At 42.5% G+C, this 20,073-nt stretch overlaps 1 protein-coding gene across 1 annotated transcript; it reads left to right on the top strand.

Moving 5' to 3' along the window:
- The first annotated feature begins 1,523 nt into the window (after positions 1-1,523).
- SDAD1 (SDA1 domain containing 1) lies at positions 1,524-19,458 on the top strand. Its single transcript, XM_075501309.1, has 22 exons — positions 1,524-1,716; positions 1,880-1,984; positions 2,401-2,499; positions 2,669-2,779; positions 3,544-3,615; positions 3,708-3,808; positions 5,227-5,284; positions 6,190-6,264; positions 7,067-7,168; positions 7,653-7,722; positions 8,491-8,594; positions 9,334-9,391; positions 9,947-10,005; positions 10,408-10,484; positions 11,611-11,708; positions 12,129-12,205; positions 12,601-12,733; positions 14,247-14,344; positions 14,831-15,024; positions 15,537-15,621; positions 16,030-16,191; positions 18,547-19,458. The coding sequence occupies exons 1-22, from the start codon at positions 1,627-1,629 to the stop codon at positions 18,595-18,597; spliced, it is 2,079 nt and encodes a 692-aa protein (XP_075357424.1). The 5' UTR covers positions 1,524-1,626; the 3' UTR covers positions 18,598-19,458.
- The last annotated feature ends 615 nt before the right edge of the window (positions 19,459-20,073 follow it).

Here is a 20,073-nt window from a genome sequence, read left to right as displayed (position 1 = left end):
TTTTCTTTAAACTAGTTCCTCTGACAAAGGAGATATAATCTTCAACTGTAACATGTTTAAAAAGTATTGTATTTGTCATGTTATTTCCTGCATGCATCGAGGCACCTGGTGCAAAGGCAGGGCACTTGCTTCATCAGTCATGAATACGGAGCAAGGTATGCTTTTGAACTACCTATGTTCTCTGGAACAAGATAAGGTCTCTGGGGTTTCTTTTTTCTAGGGAACTTGTATTTCAAGCTAAGATAGAACCCTTCCAGACACAGAGGCACTAACTTTGTCCAGCTGAAGTTTTCATAAAAAACTGGCCTGTTTCTCAGCAGCACTACCTGTGAACATATTGAGATGATGTGAGTATGGGCATTACCTCTTCAACTGCATAAATTGCCCAAGAAGTGTTGAACATGGTATTTGGTTTAGGAAAAAAGCCCCAAAGGCTGGGTTTTGAAAGCTACTGAGATTTAGCTGTGTTAGAATAAATAAAACATTAACAGGACTTCATGTTTTGTCATTAAATAGTTATTCTTTAGTCAGAGAACTTGTTACAGAATTGGAGCCCCAAGGCTCCATATCAAATAATTGATATGCTGAATATGACCTGCCAATACCTGGCATAGGACTTATTTTCTTTGGTTTGATCATTTTAGTACAACAATGAAGTGAACAGGAGAGAAAAGATGCTTTGAACAGCAATTCTAGGCAGGTAAAAGCCCTGCTGAAGGCTTTCTTCATAAACACCAGGTTTTTTTAAGTTCTCTTCTTATTAGTCTTGGGTGCACTTGAAGAGTTCACTTTGTCTTTACGTCCCGAAGATCTACTTTGGGCTGCAAGAGTCCTGGGCACTCCAGCTGGAGATCATAGTATGAGCACAAACCTGCCCAGGCTGTGGACATACCCATTGCCCTGGACGTAGCACTGGTTGCGGTGGATAGACCACGCTTCATGGTCCTCGCGCGTGCTGCTCGTGGCTGTGTGAGTCAAAACAGTGCACTCTTTTGAAGTGCTGGAGCGGGGAACCAGTGCTGGTGGTGTTCTTTGCCTTGCATGCTTAGGTCTTGGCAGCTTGTCAATATTGTGTGTTTGTGGCACCTGTCATGAGCGACAAAACTGTTGAGGGCCGGATCCAACTCCTCAGCAGTGTTGCTGCACTGCTGGCAGCACTTCGTGTTTAAAAGCTGATATTTTGCCTCCAAATTAGGATATGTGATCCAGCCAGGGCAAGTGCAGGGTCAATGTGCTGGAGTGATATGATGCAAGTAAGGGGGAGAACTCAATCAGAAAAATGCAAAGAAGCTATGTTCACTAAATTTGACTCGTATTATGTGTAACTTTGACAGGGCTACCCAAAGCCTTGGTCAGTCAGCGGGAAGAGATGCCAGCAAGCAGCCCCTGTTCTGGCCGCCTCCCCTTGTGACAGCGGTAAGGGAGCGGGTGCCGGCACACCCCAGGAGATGCGCTGGGCAGGGCGTGCCTCTCGCAGAAGTTTGTCCCTTGGCGGCGCCGGTTGGCGAAGGGGGCGGGCCATGATGGCGGCGCCCAGCCGGTAGCTCACGTGTCGCGGGCCGGGGAGGCGGCGGTTCGGTGGGGCGGGTGCGGCGGTGCCGGGTCCGGCTCCGGCTCGGGTCCGCCATGTCGGGCCGCCAGGGAAACAAGCTGCCCAGCAACCTGCCCCAGCTGCAGAACCTCATCAAGCGGGACCCAACCTCCTACACCGAAGAGGTAGGAAGCCGAGCGGCCCGGCCCGGGTTCCCCGAGCAGGGGGGCCCGGCCGGGGCGGCAGCAGGCGGGGCGGGGGCGCTCGGGGAGGCGGAGGTGGGCTGTGGGCCTGGGCGGGCAGGTGTCGCCTGTCCCGCTGAGCCGCCGCCCCCCCCCGTGTGCTCAGTTCCTCCAGCAGTACCACCACTACCAGTCCCATGTGGAGATTTTCACCTTCCAACCGGACAAGCCCAGCAAGGAGCTGGCGGAACTGGTGATGTTCCTGGCACAGGTAAGCCGCTGCCCTGCGGAAGGGGGACTTCGGCGCTGGCCTTCAGCCCTTCACCGGCCACGACGTCCTTGCTCCGAGCGTAACGGTTATGGCAGATGGTGTTCACCGAGTTTTGCTGCTGCGGCCCTGACGGAGTTGCCGTAACGCTGTGCATTGACCAGGGTTTCTGCAGCAGTATTGTACGTGTCCAGGAACACAGGTTTTCCTTTTGAGCGTTTGGTACAATTTTTTAAAAGGGTTTTTTTAATTGCACCATCCTGGGCATTGATCATAACTCTTCATTGTGCGTGTTAAATTGTTACTACAGAAACGATTATCCTTTTATTGGTTGCTTACAATATCTCACGCCTTCCCAGGGTTATGAGGGGACCCGAGGTTTTTGCTAAGAGATCTCAGCTGGGTCTGTCTCTACCCAGGTTGCCCACTGCTACCCAGAACACATGGCCAGCTTTCCCCAGCAGCTGAAGGAGCTGCTCTCCTACCACCACACGGTCCTGGATGCGGACCTGCGCATGGTAAGACCCACACCGAAAGGCACTTTGGGCAGACCGCGTCCTGTGGTTAAAATACATCCTTAACGTGTGAGATGAGCGCTTATGGTTTGCTTTTTAATTTTTTAAATAAAGATGGAAAGGGGGGGGGATTATGAAATTTTGGTTCTGATTCCCCGGTTCTTTCTTGCAGACGTTCTGTAAGGCTTTGATCTTGTTAAGAAACAAGAATCTAATAAATCCGACAAGTTTGCTGGAGCTCTTCTTTCAACTGTTGCGGTGTCATGATAAGCTGCTACGAAAAGTAAGCTGTGCTGACACAAACCAGTCTTGATTTCCAGTGGGTTTTCACCAACTTGCCAGAAGTCATGCAGCGCTGGCAGGCAACCATTCTCCTTTCCTTGGTAACAAAATAAGAAAGTTTAAAATAGCTCTGCTTTTTCAGCTGTTGACAGTGCCAGAGGCAAGGCTCAATCTATATGTTTGATTAGGAACGAAGCGTGCTGCTGTCAACGTCTTTACTGTGCTGTTGCAGGCTGTAGGCCTGTCCTGCATTTGGAATTGAGCAGCTTGGATGTGTCTGCAGATGAAAATCATAAACACGTTGCTGTCAGAGCAGGCCTTGCTGAATTCTTTGTGAGAGCTTCTGAGTAAAAGAACCAAAACCAAACCAGCTGCTAGTTAAAGCCGTATTTCAGGTTTTCTGCCATAAAAGTGAAAAAACTTGCTTTCTGCCACCAGAATTACTAAACTGGCCATCAGGATGTGCCTGAATGAAACAGGGTGAGATTTTTTTAAGCCATACCTTATGCTGTTCATTTTCCTGCCTCACTGTACTGTAAATCAAGTACGCTTTTTAAATACATAAGAATTAACCATATGTGAGACTTCACAGGATAACTTCTTGTTGTTTTTCTGACTGTAACTTAAAAGGGAAAATAGTATTCGCAGTGGTGATCAGTTTGCGCTCTCATTTTAGTACTTGGAGACTTTGGGGGAATAGCGATGTATCTGCATTGTCCTGGCATGACTCGTGTAGGTTACACCCTATGATCTCTCCATTTACAGACTTTGTACACTCACATCGTGTCGGACATCAAGAATGTCAATGCTAAACACAAAAACAATAAAGTCAACACAGTAAGTATTTTAGCTTTCAGATATACTTCCATTTAACCTCTTGATATTGTGAAAGACTTCTAATAATAAATGTTTGCAAACTTTTTTCTCAGATGCTGCAGAACTTCATGTATACTATGTTGAGAGACAGCAATCCCACTGCTGCGAAGATATCTCTGGATGTGATGATTGAACTTTATAGAAGGAATATTTGGTATGTCTGGCCGGCTCGTGTTGATTCCCTGTTTATCACAGGGCAGCTGCCCTGACATCACTTGTGGCAGAGAGTGCAAAATGTAACGCTGGGGGGCTGTGACTTAAATTTATTTATCTTTGTGTTCCAGTGGGGCTGTATTTTGTGGAATGTAATTTAGCTGGGAAGAAATACTGTCTTGCATGAAGTCTCAGAGTTACTTAGGTTGAATCTTTGACATTTTAGTTGAAAATGGTATGTAAATTGTATGTATTGCATTTCAAACAGAAGCTGTGTGCAGCTTGCTTTTTTTGCACAGAAAAGCTGGTAATATTGGCATATAGCTTGTTGTGTACAGTGGAAAGAAGAATTTTTTTTTTTTTTTTTTTTTTTTTTTCCTTGTTCTCTTAAGTCTGTAAGTTCATTCTAGAAGACTGATCTAATGGGTGCTTTGAGTTTTGGGGTTTTTTTGTGAAGCTGTAATATAGCTCCTAATTTTAGTAGGTAGCGGCCTGAAAAATTCTTGCCTAGATAAGTATTGAAAGGAGTAAAGCACACAGAGTGCTGTCAGTTGTTGTCTTGTACCTAATATGTTGCTGAATTCTTCTGTTGCGTTACAAAATGCCAGAGCAGATGTTACTCAGCAGTAAATAGCGTGAGAAGATGGTAGTCTGTTCACTCCTGCTTGCTTTTTGAATCTAAAAACACATTGAAGACTTTTAAGCCGTTCAGTTTGTAACTCCTTTGCTCTTCTTGGTTCTTGCACAGAAATGAACTGTATAGAGAGATACAAATGCAACAAGTGGTACCACTGGTGAGCGGTGTGTTTGCTGCTTACCTGTCTCCAAAGTAGATTAGAATAGGTTATTACAAGGGAGAGAAAACAGGGACTCCTGAAAAATAGTGTTGCTGAAAGGTAAAGACTGCTGCAACTTTCGTAAGTAGGCTTGTAAGTACGTGAGACTTGGTATAAAATCAAATGAATTCCTGTAGCTTTTTCTTTTAAATCTTTATTTTTAGAGCATAGTTTATCTCAACTATCCAGTTGACTTTCTAATAAAAGTTAGAGTTCTGCACTGATTTTTTTTTTTTTTTTTTACCTGGCAGGGGGTTTATTTTCTTTTTATCAGTGGAAAAAGTGGTAATCTGTCTTCAGTTATTTTACTGGCGGTTCTTCTTTCTGTCCCTTCAGTCACAGCGTGAACTAGATGGAACGCAAGTGTCCGTTTATTTAGATGAAGCTACTGCTATGTTAGAAGAATGACAGAGAATGACAGAAGCTTAACTTCTTTGTTGCAAATCTACTTGGAGCATTGAGAGACTCTATTTGAGTCAAGCTTCCTGATTATTAGGAGTCACGTTTCATGAGACTTAATTTCCTGAGAATGACTTGAAATTGCCAAACTTAAAGTAAAAGGTAGTATTTTGCTTTATTCCAGGAATGATGCCAAAACAGTAAATGTCATCACAACTGCCTGCTTTTCCAAAGTGACAAAGGTGAGAACAGAAATCACTTGATGAAACTGGATGTTACCTAAGCTACATTTTTCCTGGGGATGCAACTTTTTATTTCGGTACTGTAATTGCTAACAAGTTTTGCTGACGATTTGTCTTCTGCTTCTTTTATTTTCAAAATGCTGCTTGTGTTGTGGGAGGAGGCGGCATTTGGTTCTTATGCACAGAACAGCAGAATTGGAAGCTTGTCTTGCAACAAATGCAGGCTGGTGTGGGGAGGGTACGTGCACTTTCCACTGCTGCTCAGAAGAGGCTGCCAGAATATCGCCTCCTTATAATCAGCACCGCAAGGCTTTCATTTGTTAAATGTGAAGAGAGCTGCTGTCCTGCCTGGGGCTTGAGTGAACCTTAGGCCTTTTGTCATCTGTGTCAGTTCTGCACTGCCTGAGGTTTTCAAAACTTGTATTATGGTTTGAGACAAGTTCTTCCACTGGGAAGGTCCAAAAGCTGTTCCATTCAATAAAACCCACCCAATCAAAGCTAACAAAAAACCCCCACCAACGAACCCATATAAACTAATAAAAGTTTGGAGTTCTGAGCGCTGTCTCGGGTATCAGCTGTGCAGGAGTATCTGATAATGTTGGCATGGAGCAATTAGATAGAAATTGCTTTGCAGAATGATAGGAAGAGAATTTGCATCTCTAAACTTGCTCCAGGTGTTGTGGAAGCCCAGCTGCTTTTTGACTCTCTGTGTGCCTCTGACTGTTGAGAAGGGTGTGTCTGTAAAACCCTGTGGCTTTCAGTTTGTGATTTGTTTTGCTTTGTGTTGATATCCATGCCTATAAAAATTGGGAGAGTCTTTGCATAACCTAAGATGTGGATATAGGGCTTTTCTAAATACTCTCGTCAGTTTGTCCTGTCCTACGTAACCTTACTTTGCTTTTCAGGTATTAGTTGCTAGTTTGAAGTTCTTTCTTGGGAGAGATGAAGACGAGAAACAAGACAGTGACTCAGAATCTGAGGTGGGTGTTGTGATTAAATCTTCTCCTCTCTGTTCTTCAAACTCTAATAGGTCTGTCATCCTAGTGGCCCTGGCTCCGCCAATCTGTCTGCCTCTGTGTTACTTTCCATCTTGTTTCCTCCAAATGTTCTATGCTTCACAAAAAAGTCCAGTGTTTTTGACAGCTGGCCCCAACTGACAGCAGGATGCCTTTGCTGCCTGTCTAAAGACTAATGCTAAGAGCTGCTATGCTTTCCTCTCTTTGCGAAGGAAGCAATTCACTTGGAAGGCCTAAGCAGGGGCTGGTCAGTCTGGTTTGTGAAGACGTGAATTGCTAGTTGTGTCATGTAGAGTTGTGGGAAGAGGCTTTCACCTGGTGTATTGGAAGCTGGTTTAATTTTTTAGCTGTCTGTTTTGTCTTCAGTTTCCCTTTTGTGCTCCACTTCCCACTTATGTACAAACGAACATAATTCAGTTATCTTGAGAAGGCTGGTAACCTAACAGGATTTCAGTCCAGAACCTCCTAATACAGGATATCGTTATTTGTCTGTGACTGAACAATATTCTCTAATTAACCAGCTGTAAAAACTACTGTGTTGATGTGCTGTTCAGTGTTCGTGGCCTCTCTTGCATATCGGTAGGTGGCTAGTTTTATGGAATTGGGATTTGAAATGCTAGTATTTCCCTATGATGAAATTTAGGAAGAGGGAGAGTTTTCAAATATAGTACACGATCCTGAAAAATATCGATACTTTTTGTTTCTCTGATTCCCATTTGAAGCCTGATGTCACCAGAGTCTTGTTTTCCTTGCTTTCTTCCTCAAGGATGATGGTCCCACAGCCAGAGATCTGATGATGCGGTATGCGACTAACAAGAAAACCACCAAGCGCAAGAAGAAACTGGAGAAAGCAATGAAGGTCCTCAAGGTGAGGAGAGTGGTGTCTGACTTGCCAGCATTTTAGCTTAATCCTTCAAGTGCAGGAATCTTGTTCCCCCTGTCATCTTAGCTACCTTTTGTCATCTCTTCTAGGTAAAGGTCCACAAGTGTTCTAGCATCCATTGGCCAGGCATATGCTGTGTTTGCCTGGAAGAGAGCTGTTTTTAAACAGACTTACCGAGTCTTAAGTTGTGGATTAGTTCTGCTCTGGGTGCCCTTTGTGTGGTCCCCTACTTTAAAGTTTGTGGTGTCTTGATAAGCAACTTGTTAATGCAGCTCCTGTTTGCCTCTTAGGTCAGGTGGCAGAAAACCCTATGCAGTTGAAAAGAGTGATAGTTTACTTATTAAAGCGCCTCTTTTTGAAGAGAAGAATGGTAAATGGCAGCTTTTAACTGCAGCAGCCTGAAACTGAAGCACTTGCAGCTTTTTCATGGAAAGAAAAAAATGTCTCTTTTACTCTTTTTGCCATGCAGAAACAGAAGAAGAAGAGCAAGCCAGAGGTGTTCAACTTTTCTGCTATTCACTTGATTCATGATCCTCAAGGTAAGCACACGTATTTTGTCTTTTTTTCAAGTTATGTGTTAATCCCAGACGCTGAAGCTTAGACACAACTCTGCAAGGAAATGAAAGTCACAAGTAGATACAAATGTGACAATGGGATAGTTGTAATGTGCTTTATCTTAGAGTTTCATAGCACTTCAAAAAAGTGAGATCAATCCTGTTGTGCTTGTCGTAGTGGAACGCTTGTGGATAGTCAGACAAGGAAGGAGCAATATTACATCATCCGCTTCAGGTTGCGACAGATGAGGATGTGGCTCTCTACCTCTTTCTTGTTTGTGTGAAGGCCGTAATTTGTGCGAATGGGGCGTAGTTTATCTACTATAGCTTCTTTGGCTTACCCCCTTCAAAAATGTATTTCTGTTACTAGTCTGATGTTTGTCTAATATCACTCGACTAGGTCTTAGTCTGATCTAGTGAACCTCTGGGGATTTTGTTTTTCACATGAGCCCAAAATGTATCTTAAAAAAAAATAATCTAGCTTTAAATACTGACCCTGTGCTTATGATGTTGTGGAACTTCTGCTAGTTTTCCTCTCTGCTGAACCTGTGCACAGCTTTAGTCCTTCTAGGCACGTCAGAAGAAAAAGAACCCATTGGGAAAAGTGCTCTGGCCACCTTTAATTTATTTTGTGCAAGGGCATTGGGGCTTTAAAAACCCAAACCAAACTGACTGCCTTTTTTAACTTAATCCCAGCTGAGTTCTGCATTGTGCTCTTTAACTCTATCACAAATCTATTATTGCTTCTTCTAGACTTTGCAGAGAAACTGCTGAAACAGCTGGAGAACTGTAAGGAACGATTTGAAGTGAAGATGATGCTCATGGACCTAATATCTAGGCTAGTTGGAATACACGAGGTACATGCCCTGAGAATTTTATAATGGTCTGATGGTAGCCAGCCTGCTTGGGGTGGTGGCGGCATGCTCTGGCCTTGTGCCTCTGGAAAATGAGGTTTAATTTTGCTGTGCATTGAAAAGTGCAGATGTGTGGTCAGGGCAGTTGCCAGTGGGTCTCATGGAATGGCGCAGTGGCGTAGACTTGTGTGGTACTAAGTGAGCTGGGCTAGAGAGAGCTGTTGGTCTGGAATAGCTGAGCTGTCCCTAACAAATAGAGGAGAAATGTCTTTTTCAAGACCTGCGTGCTCCCGGGAGGTTCTTCAAAGCAGAAAAGCTTTTCAAAAGAGTCCAGCAATTGCTCATGAACAGCACTGTCTGAGGTACAGCCAAAGTGTGATCAAAATTACTGGAGTCTCTTTCTGTTTTGGGAGAGAAGATTGCGTCCCCGAGGCCAAGGGAAGTGGTACGTTGTAGGATGGTGCAGCAGAGTGCCCGAACTGGAATTCTGTGCAGTCTAACAAGAACCACTCTGGATTTCACAGAGCTTGGGATTGAGCTTTTTATTTCCTTTGTACAAGTCATTTCCTCATCTCCACATATATCAAGCTCAAGACAGGAGAATATGTCATGCAATAAGATCCAAGGCATTTGGAGAGCAAGCTGTATAGAATTGCTGATTGGTTTACAGTGTATCAGCCCATGAAGGTGATCTCAAGTTAAAAGACAAGAAACTAATCTGTTACAACTTCTTTCTTTGCAGCTTTTTCTTTTTAATTTCTACCCCTTCGTTCAGAGATTCTTACAGCCCCATCAGAGAGGTAAGTAGCTACTCGTAGATAACACTGCTGGTCCATCATGGCACATGTACAGTTAGTTCTTAGAAGTGGTGCTGTAAATGAATAGGTACCAGTAGCTTAGTAGGCAGAAGGAAATAGGAGTAGTCCAGAGAGCGTGGATGAAGGAAGTAAAAGGCCCTAACTGCCAGAAGTGCAAAGCGCTGTGGACTTTTATGGAAGCTGTGTGCACTTAATGCTCCTTACCTGAGCATTTGAGAAACTCCAGCAATGGAATAAAGTGAATCTAGTGAGTCCCTAGTTCCTTGCAAAGCATGACTGCCTTTTGCTGCTAGAGCATTTCTTTTTGTCTTAGCTGGCTATTAAGGGCCTACACTGCTGCTGGGGTGGAGACCAGATGAGTTCCTAATGCTTGGTGGGAGAGGAGAAATGGTTGTCCCAAATAACTTGAGACTGAAATGGTTTTGAGACTTAAGACTGAGCTGCTTGTTGAGTTAGCTCTTTTGGTGGATGCGTTTATTGGCCAGACTAAGCTGCAGCAATATACTTGGACATCTTCCCACTTTTCTTTTCTTCCAGAAGTGACAAGGATTCTTCTGTTTGCTGCACAAGCTTCACATCAGTTAGTACCACCCGAGGTCAGTACTTCACCTATCTTTGATGTTAAAAATGGACAGCAGGCCAGCATGGAAATAAAACTGGGTGCATTTGTGGGGAGGGGGAAAAGGGAATCTGGTCAGACCCTTTTTCTTGAAGAACTTATGGTAATTTTGGCTACTTCTGCAAGTTCCAAGGGATTGGTTTGTATAAAGGGAGAAGGGATTGTTTTGTATGAAGGGAGAAAAACCACCCGTACCTGATGTCTTCATTTCTGTAATAGAATTTGTGTCTAGAAAATATTTGCATGCTATAGTGACAAGTCCTGAGCTCTATCTTTCTATGAAAAGGGCTCTGGTGTCTGTTAATTAAGAATATGTAATAATTTTCACAATTTTATTAAATATGCATTAAGTCTATTTAACCTTTTTTCTTATTTTCAGATTATCCAGTCAGTGTTAATGACCATTGCCAACAACTTTGTCACTGACAAGAATTCTGGGGAGGTCATGACCGTAGGGTGGGTACAGAATCTTACAAAAACTGTAAAACTCTCTCAATGTGGAAAAATATTTTTTTTTAAACCACCTGCAGCTTACTGCTGTCATTTGTACTATGCTTTCAAGAACCTGCTTGAATGAAAACAATTAGGACAGTATCTCAGCATAAACTTCCCTTATTTTTGTTGGCAGTGTTTTAAATTCTGCAGAATGATGGGTTTCTGTGCTTAGTGCTGTGACTTGACTTTTCTGGATTTCATGATGGTGCAGGTTTTTTTTTTCCTTTGTGGTTTGGTCTTGTATTTTTCTTCCTTCTTGGATTAAGAATCTTGGATCTTGGATATTGTTATTTCTGCTTTGAGGGCAGACCTCTTGTCTGTGAATTAATATATTTGTATGCACTCAGTGAGCGGCTAGCATCATAGTTCAGGACTCTTAACTTTGATGTTTTGTGGATGAAATTTCGCTACTGACAACAAATTTAAATGTTGCTGTTAGTGAAACTGTAATGTACTTAGACTAATCAAGTGAGGTATTGTGAAAGCTCTGGTGTAAGTGGAGTAGTGAAAGATCAGTAAACGTAGGAGAGAGCTGAACTGTCCTTAAAGACGATGAACCACTCAACAGGGGCAGACTATTGTTTGTAGACACTTTGAGAATATTTTGTGAGTTATTCCTTTTCCTCTTGGCGTGGTTCTAATCCAGGTGTTTAGCGTACTAAGTGTGTGCATGAACATGGTTTAAAAGGGAACTTGTGTGAGCCTGCGGACTCCTGTTGTACTGTCCTTAGCCTGCTCATGGTTGACTCCAGAACTGTTTCTTGATTTCAATTTTTTTAATTTTTTTTTCTTGGCCTGGTGATTGTTTGACTGCTTTTCCTGTCACCTGGACCCAGACTTCAGTTGCAGAATCGTGAAGCCTAGGATAAGACAAAATAGCTGGAGAGTAGAGTATGGGCCAAAGACGGAGGGTTTTGGAGAACCATGGCACAGAGGGCTCCTTGTGATATTCTCCTCTGTTACACTAAATGTTGTATAAATGCTGTACAAGGTTCTTCCAAGTTCCAGATAATTCAGTCTATTACTGGGCCAGTGGCAGTCTCTCTCATCTGTGTGTTCAGAAAATAATTCACTTCCAATTTTTTAGAATCAATGCGATAAAAGAAATCACTGCGAGATGTCCATTAGCCATGACTGAAGATCTGCTCCAAGACCTTGTTCAGTACAAGACTCATAAAAATAAAAGTAAGTGTATTACATGGATATGGCTTAAAAATCTTTTTTGTCCTGTATCATCTCGTCCTCCATTGTTATAGCCTTCATAATAGTGATGTCTTAATTGTTTTTTATGCGGGCTGAGAGGTATAATTTCCAGTGTGTCTGTTGCATTTCTCTGTAGTTTGAGCGTATATACACAGGAGACAAAACAGTCAAGGGTAGTTAGGGCAGGGGAGCTAATTGACAAAACTGAAGAAGGGAAACTGCTTGCTAAGATTTAGCCCTAAGGAAGAGCTGGATCCTGCATTGGAGAAATCGGAGGGAGTTTCTGACAACTTCAGAAAAAGCCTGAACAGGCTGTAAATACTGAATATCTGAGTGGGCTTTCAGTTTGCTCAGAATTCTGCTTTTCTGTACTTTGACTTTTTTTTTTTCTTTTCTGGGTAGATGTGATGATGTCTGCAAGAACTCTGATACACCTTTTCCGTTCCCTGAATCCAGAGATGCTGCAGAAGAAATTCAGGGTAAGTGTTGTTTTATGTGCGTTGCATTCACCATAAACATAGGCACACGTGCTCAAAAATGATGATGAGAACTGGTCTCAGCCCCTTGAGAATGAGGTGGAATCATGCCTGCTTTCTTCTTCTGCCTGTGCTCTTGCTGCCTTTTGATGTGGTGTGCTCTTATTTCCAGATTTCCTTAGTTCAAATTTATCAAACTCATTGACAGAAGTATAGTGCTACAGAAGCTTGACTATCTTCCTAGAGTTGGTTCAACTTCTAGTAATTCAAGATCTTTTCTTAATTCATCAGGCAGAATTTATCTTTTCTACCCACACCCTCCTCTCCCTCAATTTTTTTCATGGATTTGTGGGCATTAAAATAGCAGCCTGCTTAACATGTATTTTGTTAACTTACAGGGTAAGCCTACTGAGGCCTCATTGGAAGCCAGGATTCATGAATATGGAGAACTGGATGCCAAAGATTATATTCCAGGAGCGGAAGTACTGGATGTTGAGAATCAAAAGGAAAAGGGAGGAGACCAAGAGGAAGGTTGGCCTTTTTTTTCTTTACCACTTCTATTGTGAGCATCATTATTGCTAAGATTTTATTTGGACATAAAACTTGGTGTTCGTGCCTTTCATTTGCTGCTGTCTCATGCTGCATGGCTTGCACATGTCTCTCTTTGTCCATTAAGAAGCACCGATACTACCCTTGAGTAAGTGCAATTTACCCAGTGAAGTCTGTTACTGTGTGTTGCTTTGTATGAGAGACACTGAGGGATAGAAAAGCAGAGGAACGGACATTGTACAGCTATGAAACTTCATGTGTTCAGCTCTTCCTAAAGAGAAGTTTTTGTTGCATAACACAAAACACTGAAATAGTACTTTGAAATGGTATTTGGCTTCTTGAGTTCACTTCCTGTGCAAATGCTCCACACAACCTGGAATCCCTGCCTGAATCAGGAAAAAAAAAGATGAGGGACTTGAAAATCAAGCCAGAAAGTTTGGCAAATCAAGCCTGAGGGTATTGGAGGTATTGCAGTGGAGGTGTACTGGAGAAATAAACACGCTGTTATGTCATATTTCTTACACATGTGAATGCAGCGATTAGTATAACAATCTTTGCTTTGGTTTCTGAAGCCGATAACTTTAGCACATCGGTCAGTTTGAACAACGGTGAAGAGCAGCAGTGCATATACTATAGAAAGTAACTTAGCTATAAATTGCATTGCTTCCCTCCTTGGTTTATACGGCAGGGAGCGGGGAACAGTGTAATAAGGATTAGCCTTTGTAAACTGTTTCTTCAGTGACTGTCCCAAATGTGCTTTTTTTTGAGGATCTTTAACTTCAGATGAGAGCTAAGCTTTGCAAAGCGTAGCATTATGGTACAGCTTGCCACGACGCTGACTTGTTGCAAGCTGCTTTGAGTATTTTCTATGGTTGGCTTGGTTTTGAGTGAATGAGGTGTAGGTAAATGTATTTCCTGTAAAGGCTCTGATCACCACTGTTCCAGGTTTGTTGAAAGCTCATAATAAATTTAAGGCGATGGCAGCTCACAGTAATGACAGAATACACCAGCTGTTTTAAGCAGTCTGTCGGGGGGGTGTGGGGTGGTGTTTTTCCAAGATCTCACATTGCCATATGCAGTTATCACTATAAAAATTGGTGTCCATAACGGAATGTGCATGTGATGTGGGTGCGCTAAGAAATCAAAGCTGAGGTTTGTTGCACAGCTCTGAATCAGTTGCAAGCCAGATGGAATTTGGTAGCTGAACTTGCCAGTTGGAAAGCATGGGAGCTGCTGGTCTTCTAAAAATCATTAACAAATGACAATCAGATGTGTGAAATATCTTATGTCTTTGTAATGTCTATGGAGTTCTAATGCTGGGATGCTGGGACCCTACAGCTTGCCTGTCTGGGAAGCATGTCCCTGGGCATAAATGCAGTTATCCGATAAGTAATCAAAGGTAGTGAGAGCTTGCGATCCAATCTGAAATTATTTCAAACTCAAGCATTAAACTGAATCTGTATTAACAACACTGTGCACTTCTTCCTCTGAGCAGATGGATGGCAAAGCGCTAGTCTGAGTGAGGAAGAAGATAATGAAGATGGAGAATGGATTGATGTGCATCACTCCTCAGATGAGGAGCAGCAAGAAGTAGTGAGTTCTAAGTGTCTTCTACCCCAAATACAACTAAGTGTTGTAAATAGCAGACCAGATTGTGTTGCTCTGTACCTTCACGTGGCTGCTCATAACTAACTATACAGTTAGTTATGGGCTGCGGAGTAACTTGACCAGAATCAGTGAGGTTGAAGTACTATTTAGCACCTGTGCTGAAGTATGCGTGTTCTTAGGGTGGGGGGGGAGAGATGGGGGAATTCTGTCCCAGGGCTAACTTCCTTCAAAGCTATGACATTTACATGATGAGTGCTTCTATTCAGTCTGAAATATGAAGGAGGGGAAGTACTTCTTTCTTCTAATAATACATGTTGACTATAACACTATGAAGAATCCTCACAGCTTGTTACAGTGTTTCCCAACAATACTGCCCCTACATAAGTATTCTGGAGGCAAGGGTCATGGATTAAGGCACAAAAATGGTTTGCAAAGCTCCGGATGATTCTTCTTTTGCACTTTTTTCAAAAGGCAGAGAAGGTGAAAAGCATGCCCATGGAGGAACGAAAAGCCAAAGCTGCAGCAGTCAGTACAAGCAGGCTGCTAACCCAAGAAGACTTCCACAAAATACGCCTTGCCCAGCTCTCCAAAGAACTTAATTCTGCACCTGGCAAAGCTGCCAAGAGGAAAAATATCGAAATAGATGATGAAGAGGAGGAGGGCAGGTAGGATATGAAGTATTGATGAGTGCTTTCTCTTCCCTACAACCCAGTGATACAGCTTTTAATTGCAGAAGAGCACAGAGCTCTGCTGTTGGTCGGTATCCCCTGGTGACAGGTAGCAAACAGCCACACAGCCTAGAAGGGCTCCTGGCCCAGGGGATTTGTTTCTACCTGGGAGAAAAGACACGAGGGGCCGATGGGAGCTGTGGGACCGTTTTGCTTGTTCAGACCAATAGGCATGGTTTTTGTAGCAGCAGTTGCATGGTTATATCTCCGGAGTTTAATAAACTTTGTGGTTAAAGCAGGACTGGAAAAACTGTAATGAGAGACTTTTGTAAGGGTTGTCAGAAGCATGAGAATTAGCCTGAGAGAAACAACAAGTGCTTGTGTGAAAGTTTGTAGGAAGACAATGGCGTAAGAGATTCGTGAGAGACAAAAGGTCTGGAGGGCGTTTTGTTTTTCTTGCCAGATGAAGTTTTGTGTGTGATGGCCTTTTGTTGTTTTTTTGTGTGTAGGGGAGAGCTGCTCTCACTCAGAGATATTGAACATCTGCATAAGAAGCCTAAGTCGGACAAGGAGACCAGATTGGCAACTGCAATGGTGAGGAACTTGGCTATTTGATGTTCTCTGCTTTTCTAGATTTGGGTTGGTGTTTTTGTCTCCTGCAGAAGGAGGAGGTGGTGGGGTTGCCTCTGAGACCCAGGTGCTCAGCTGCCACCTGCATTTTGAGAAATGTTTTGTATAGTTTTTTGCTGTTGCATTTGGGCTCTAACAGATAAACAGCCTCCTGCTGGTCACAGGTGACAATGAAAATATAAAGACAGACACACCCGATTTTCCCTGTGACTTAATAGAGCCAGCACGGAAGAATGCATATAATGTACACAGAAAGTCATACTGAACCTGGATTTATTGTTACTGCCATAGAACCTGTCACCTTAGCAGCTGATGTTAACTGTAGGGAAAGGAAAGTGACTCCCTGTTATTATATTATGTTGTCTATTCTAGGCTGGAAAAACAGACAGAAAAGAATTTGTGAAAAAGAAAACAAGAATTAACCCTTTCGCCAGCTCTTCCAACAAAGAAAAGAAAAAGCACAAGAACTTCATGATGATGAGATATAGCCATAGTGTCCGGACAAAAAATAAGCGTTCTTTCAGGGAAAAACAGGTAATATTTAATGTTGAAAATAGATGGGGTGGTCCGAGCAGTAAAGTTATAATGCAGGTGAAGTGCTGTCTATCCTGTCCTTAAGTCGCTGCTGTTTACTTTGATGGTTTAATTGCTGGAAAGGACTGTGGGCTAGGTGGCTTCCCTTGAATCCTACCCCAGAGGAGGCATATCTGAGATTGCACTGGTGAAGAGTGTTTTTGTCAGTCTTGTCTCTTTAATATGCATCAAGGGCCAAGCCCTGTTGCAAAGCCATGTGTAGGTTAGGTAGGCAATGATAATGTGGTTTGTTTTCCTTGATATAAATTAAGGAAGGTCATATTAGAATCCTGACTATAATCCTGTGATAGAAGAAGTGTCTCCTTGATATGGAGGAGTTGTTTTTCAGGACAAGATTTTAGTGTGTTTCTTAACTCTCCATATTCTTTCTTTGACCTTGCTCCTGTTACCGTCATATTATGGACTTGTCTGTCCTGGCCCTGAGGTCACCTAATAGCTTGTCACAAATGTACTTAAAGCACAGACATAAATGCTATTTATTACCGATTTGAAACTGTTTAGAAAAAAAAAAAAACTTCAGTTTAGCCTGCCACAGTAGTTTCACAATATGCTGCTCTCAGTGGTGAAGCCCTTGCCCTCTGCTGCTTCCTCAGCTATAAGCCTGCCCACAGGGCTGATAGAAGACTCAAGACAGCCCTTGTGAAAGGATATACATTCTACAAATATGTATGTGGCAGTCCAGTTACTGCGTGTTCCTGCAGGCAGCTGTGCCCCGGGTAGCTGAAGGGATATGTAAAAGGCAAGGCAGAAACTTTGGGGAATGACTTTGCTCCTGAAGGCATTGGGCAGGGAGCCCACCGAGCTCCCCCAGGTGTCTGGGGTTAGATGAGCTGGCAAGAATGGAGTGTGGACAGGGACCTGCCCTGCTCCTGTGAGGCACCTCTGCTGGGGATAATGCCTGAACTGGGGCAGCTGTTGCCAGAGGATTGCTGTAGGCATATTGCCTTGCCCTGCTGTGTTTCACCTTGGCAGGGTAAGTCTGTGCTAACAACAAAAAATCTGCCTTAAAATCCTTTTATCTAACCTGGCAGGTGGCCAGTCTTAGGGTTTTACAGGGTGTTACAAAATTAAACTTCTTTGAACATGTTCCAAGAAAAACTTCTGGAATAATCCAATTATGCAGGGCTCTTGTTTCTGTGTGGTGTTAATTTTTGTGTTTTATTGCTAGGTTCTGTCTTGTGCTAGAGTGCATTCAGATGCTTCTTTTACAAACCCTCCTTTGTGAGTTGTTTCCAGGATCATATCATTAGGATAATGTATATTTGTCTGTAATTTCTTGCCTTAAGAGCAGCAAGACTGAAACTGTAGACTCACTAGAGAACATGTCTTAAGTGTTTCTGTTAAACAGGAAGACTTGGACTAATATCCTCTGTAATCTTTTTATGTGCTGTTGTTCTGCTTCACCCCAGCTAAGGCTGACCACATTAACCCAGCTCTCAAAACACACCAAAAACGTCGCAAATGAACAATCCAGGCACTTCTAGGAAACTGCTATTTACAATGATTGTTACACTTGTCTCAATTCTAAAAAGCCATCTTGAATGGTTTCAGTCCTTACTCCCGATTAATGTTTCGAGTTAAAATGTAACAGCTAAACAGAGAAAGAAGAATTTTTTCATACTTTTTTTTCACTCAAGTTAGGCCACCGCATCAGTTCTCTCGACCATGATATGGAAATACTTGTTAAAAGAGGGTTGAAGTACTGCAGTTGTAGGATACTGTGTTCTGCTGCCCTCTTTGGTGGTAGAATAAAATGAACTGTTGTCTATAGTCCAGAGCTAAATCCCTTTACTGACTAAAACATGTCTGAAATACACAACAAAGTCTCTTTAGAGCGATACGGCACTTGTACACATTCTAGCATCCCTCTTTCCCCCCTTAGAAAGAAGTTTTGTAATAATCTTTCAAAAAATGCCATTTAATCCTCCTTACCTCTCAGCTGGACTGATGTTTTTTCTTGATGTTTTAGAGTTGAATATGAGTCAGGGGAAGAACAGTTTGTTACTCTAACCTTTTTCATTATATAGGAACTGCTAATGATGTACTGAAACTTTTTTTTTCTGAAGCCCAACTCTTTCTTTAACTGTACTATCGAGTTTAGCTAAATAACCACAGCATTTCTGCCACTATAGTTGTTAGCATTTGCCAGTTACTGCTCACAGTTTTAGCTGGTAACCTACTAGTGTTTTTCTCTGAGTTTGAAGAAATTGAAGAAGGTTGTTGATGTGATAGTGGTGTTGTCTCCTTACTTAATATTCTCCTTACCTGAATATTCCACTCTTGTTTCATATTTAGCTGGCTCTTCGAGATGCACTTCTGAAAAAGAGAAGACGGCTGCTGAAATAACAGAACAGTAATGGAGAGAAGTACTTAATCACCCTTGAAGAAATAGCGCTAGAAAGGCTTATTTTACACCCACCACCACCCCAAAGGAAAAAAGGGACTGAAATGCCTTATGGATTTATCTCTGTTCTGTTCAGAATTACAAGGAACACCTCCAAGCTGTTGGATATTGCATTTATAGGACAGACGGAAGAGGCCTTAATCCTTGCAGGATTTTTTTTTTAAAGCATTCTAGAGAAAAAGGCAATTATCTTTTATTGAATATAATGTACTTACAGCTGGTTTTGTATGTGTAAGTATTAAAACATACAACCTTATAAAAATATTTTACTTGAAGCAATTAATGAATAGGAAATTGGAAGGAAAAGGGAGATAGTTTTCATGTTGCCATTGAAATAGGTAGCATCGCATGCAGGAGAACTAAGGAATCTTATTTTCCTATATCAGTGCATCTTGTGGTGGGACTTGCTGGTGTCTGATTTCTAAAGTATACGTGAGAATAACATGGATCTATGGATTCTTTACATCAAAGGTTGAACTCCTGCTTCAGCCTTGACCTCTGCTGGGACCATTAATGGGTTCTTTGTACCTTCCCCAGCCAGCTGTTTCAATGGAAACTTGAGGGAGTTAGTTATACCACCGTTTGTCAAATTCTGTTTGAAATGGATTTCCTTGTGGGGCAGAAAGAGGTGCCATATGCAGATTATAATGGAAAAGCATTTGGTGGGGTATTTTTCCTTTCCTCTTAGGAAACCAAGTTAATGTTTATATCCCACATGGGAATTAACTCAGCTTAAGTATGCTTGTCATGTTGAATACACAACTGTATTCATTTGAATTCCTATTACTTGTCTTGTGGGTGTATTGTTTATTTTGTTGTCACATCTTGCTTCCTAAAGAAAAAAAGCTTGTAGAGGCTTCAGGGACATAGGGGAGAAGAAAATAGTAAAACTTTCTACAACTTTGAATGTTACATTCAAAGTCAATGCTCCTGCTGAAGGAAGGGCAGGGATTGCTACTTGGGAATGATAGCAATGAGCTGGGCAGGTGCAGGATATGTAGCTGGGAGCTGGAGAGGCGAATGGATGCAGAGGAGCTGTAGTGGTGCGGAGAGGGAGTGTGGAGCAGGGGCTGAAGAGACGACCATAAGGGGATGAGATGGAGAATACAATATGCTCTTGTCTAAACCCCCCTTATCCTACTTTTCCCTTTATGTGCATGTATCCAAAAAATGATGACTTGTGAGGTGGAAAGGGAGAGGCAATTAATGTGTTGTCATCTTTGAGTTGAGGACTAGTGCCTCGTCTCCTCTCTTCCCTTCTCCCCTTGTTTATAGCCTAGCAGTGGGGTTCAGCAAGCTGAGTTTTGCCTGGTTGCCATTACGTGTGTGGCTGTCTCCTCTACTCTACTTTTAAAAATGAGACTATGGGACTGCCTTTTCTGAACTATTTCCTGAAACACAGGGGAAATGAAACATAC

The sequence above is a fragment of the Mycteria americana genome, chromosome 4 (genome assembly GCF_035582795.1).
Source record: "Mycteria americana isolate JAX WOST 10 ecotype Jacksonville Zoo and Gardens chromosome 4, USCA_MyAme_1.0, whole genome shotgun sequence".
NCBI classification, from domain to species: Eukaryota; Metazoa; Chordata; class Aves; order Ciconiiformes; family Ciconiidae; genus Mycteria; species Mycteria americana.
This window is presented reverse-complemented; position numbering and strand designations above follow the sequence as displayed.

Bases quoted from the DNA above. Each gene is read 5' to 3' on its own strand.
- SDAD1 (XM_075501309.1), top strand. From the start codon at position 1,627: ATGTCGGGCCGCCAGGGAAACAAGCTGCCCAGCAACCTGCCCCAGCTG. The intron at 11,709-12,128 runs GTAAGTGTATTA...TTTTCTGGGTAG, and splicing joins CAAGACTCATAAAAATAAAA to ATGTGATGATGTCTGCAAGA. The intron at 16,192-18,546 runs GTAATATTTAAT...TTTCATATTTAG, and splicing joins GTTCTTTCAGGGAAAAACAG to CTGGCTCTTCGAGATGCACT.